The sequence below is a fragment of the Hippocampus comes genome, unplaced genomic scaffold (assembly GCF_001891065.2).
Source record: "Hippocampus comes isolate QL1 unplaced genomic scaffold, H_comes_QL1_v1.1 scaffold119, whole genome shotgun sequence".
Lineage (NCBI taxonomy): Eukaryota > Metazoa > Chordata > Actinopteri > Syngnathiformes > Syngnathidae > Hippocampus > Hippocampus comes.
In genome coordinates, this window is record NW_017805494.1 from 526,174 (window position 1) to 529,104 (window position 2,931).

At 38.4% G+C, this 2,931-nt stretch overlaps 1 protein-coding gene across 1 annotated transcript in view; it reads right to left on the bottom strand.

The window, feature by feature from the left end:
* Positions 1-2,629, bottom strand: part of hyou1 (hypoxia up-regulated 1) — a 38,160-nt gene extending 35,531 nt beyond the window's left edge. Inside the window, exons 1-5 of the mRNA XM_019876226.1 lie at positions 2,423-2,629; positions 1,861-1,936; positions 1,630-1,723; positions 1,417-1,495; positions 1,127-1,281 (exon numbers count right to left, since the gene is read on the bottom strand). Coding sequence (XP_019731785.1) covers positions 1,127-1,281; positions 1,417-1,495; positions 1,630-1,723; positions 1,861-1,930 — 398 coding nt within the window. The 5' untranslated portion in view covers positions 1,931-1,936; positions 2,423-2,629. The remainder of the gene's footprint in view (positions 1-1,126; positions 1,282-1,416; positions 1,496-1,629; positions 1,724-1,860; positions 1,937-2,422) is intronic.
* Between the last annotated feature and the right edge of the window lie 302 nt (positions 2,630-2,931).

Here is a 2,931-nt window from a genome sequence, read left to right on the forward strand (position 1 = left end):
AAAAATCTCTTTACTGTTACTAGTGTTAGTGCCTCAATATGGCTACGCTCGTGAAAGCAATACAACGAACTCAAATGCGTCTTCGTTCAATGTTGTCAACTAATATCCGGATTAATTTTATGCAAATTTTCCTCAATTCTCCGGAGAAATTTTCATAAAAATTTGAAAAACCCGGAATTCCGGGAAAATCCGGAGGACTTTCATCTCTGCTCACCGGAGCTCACATTTGTTGCCAATAAATCAAAAAAATATTGTGCGGATAGCTTGTTGGCGATAGCACCATAGGGGACTTCATGGGAAATTATCTAGGATTGCACCAGCGCGAAAAATAAATCATAAATGAGGGAGACTGGCATTGCCAAACTGAATGTTGACAAGCCACAAATTTCTGAGACAATGTCCTTTGGACAGATGAGACAAAACAAAAATGAAGCATACCAAGAAAAGAGCATTGTGCCCATTGTGAAACATGGAGGCTCCTATATTCTGAGTTTTTTTTTCTTGCTTCATCTCATACAAGGTGCCTATAATCTGTGCAGGTTACAATGAATTCTCAAGACTATCGAAGTATTCAGGAGAGAAATGTGCTGCCCAGTGTCAGAAAGCTTGGTCTTAGTTGCAGGTCTTGTAACAGGATAATGAGCAAAAACACACAGCTTTTGACACCTAAGAGGTGTCTTCAACCTCAAGAGACATTGTGGCTCTTTCAACCATCTGATATGGCTCTCTGTTACTTAGGAAAATAAATATTGAATTTTCACAATTTTTTTACCCACATGTAATCTTGAAGATAATGGTCATCTTGTAACATTATTATTATAAGTACTATTATTATTTATCGCTCGAAATATACATCACTATATGCACCACCTGGAGGCAAGATTTTTTTCAGCTATTTGACTCCAGGTCGGCAAACCGAGGACAATAAAGTTTCTGAAGAAAACAGAACTTTTAATGCTCAGAGTGACATCAACTATTGAAAACAAAAATCACTAACGCCTCACAGATGACATTGAGAACATACAATCGTGTGTGAAAATAAAGGTGACGTCTTCAGTGCTGATGAGCAGACACAGTACGCTGAGGTAAACGGGCAAAAACTACAGACAGACACACACACACTTACTCTGAGTCTTTGAAGTAAATTGTGTCTCGGGAAGGGTCAACTTGAAGTTGGTGCTCAGGAAACTGTTTCCGGTAAAGTGCTGTAAGTGGGTTGTCGTGCTTTTTGCCCATGAGATTTTGCAGGTGTCGATAGACAGTTTTCGGGTTCTTCACAGACTGAAAATGTTGACAGGCAACAATGAATAACATAAGATTTCACGCAAAATGTGCAACAATTAAATGGGCAGTGTGAATATGATGAGAGATTGTAACTTATCAAAACAAATAAAATAAAATAAAAAAAAGGCTTACCACTCCTAAAGCACTGTCGCCGAAAAGTCTTTCATTTTCTTTGAGACATACAACTGCAGGTGTTTTCCTCCTCGACTCTCTAAAAATACAACAAAAAGTGAGAATACCATGACATGCAATATCCAAACGTATTCCTTTTACCTGCTACTGAATTAGCAATGTGAACCAGATATGCATGTTTTGTGTCCTGTGTGGAGGCTTATTGCTACCCACTTGTTGAGAACAATCTCCATTGGCACACCAGGTTTGACTATTGCCATCTTCATCCATTCACTCCCTACATCTATTGACATGACTGCCACAGCATCTGCAAAAGTATACCACAAATCATTCCATCAATATTTTCATTTACTGTAGTTATATTTCAACCCTTGTAGAGTCTGCAATATTGCAGTGAATACACAACCCCAGACAAAAATATAAAATATTATCTGCAGCTCATACCTGTGTGAGAAGGCAACATTGCTAGAACAAGGCAGAACAAAGTAGCCAATGGAAGCTTTCTCCACACCATGACGAGCTGAAATGATAACAGATTCATTATGGAATCAGTGTCCTTTTTTTTTGACTCACCAAATTATCTCTTCTAAGATGTAGTTAATGTTGAGTTATATAAAGATGCATTGACCATTAAAACATACAGTTTTGCCAAGAATAAACGGTCATTAAAACAATAGCGTGGACAAGAGAAATTTCGTGACCTTCCTGGCTTTACCAGCCCTTTGAGTTGGTTTTGGCTTTAATGTCTACCAAGTATTTTACACTGTATACCAGGAGATACAATTGTGAGTTGCGGAATGGAGTGTAAAACTTATTATCCTACACGTTAACCTTTCATTTCAATACTGTACACACAAAGCCGCGCCAGGAACACGTTTCAACTGCATGTATTAAGCAAAAATAACGCTGCATTAGAATCGCACCCACTATTCGAAATTGACAACATTCTGTTAGCTAGCAGGAAAGCATGGACAGAGCCGCATGACTAACACTTACGTGAACTTACCTTTCTTCGGGATATACAATTGCGGACCGAACTAACAACACACAGCCCTCTTTCGTGTTTCCTCTGATATTAGATGACTACTTTTGAGGCGATTTAGAGCCTCTGGATTTTAATACAGGACAGTTTTAGCCCAGCTTATCACCGGTTTGACTTCATCAGTCGGGCCCGGAACGCGGCGTCACCTCATTGGATCCACTGAAGTCGATGCTCGCTCGACACACAAAAAAAAGTCAAGCTGAACATTAGAATATACTATTTCCGGTTTTTGAAAGTACCAATGAAGTCGTGTAAAGTGGTCGATGATATTGTATTCAAATGTTTATCCAGTTAGTGTTACAATAATTTTGAAGCCAAAACTGAAAGAGTTGTTACTAAAGCACCATATGGCCGAATGATGATTATATGCAATGCATGTATAATAAGAATAAGATTCAGGATAAGAATGGATTATCCGTTCGTAAACGAAAGCATTCAGTTTCGTTAATTGGAAACATTTTACAGTCTTCAAT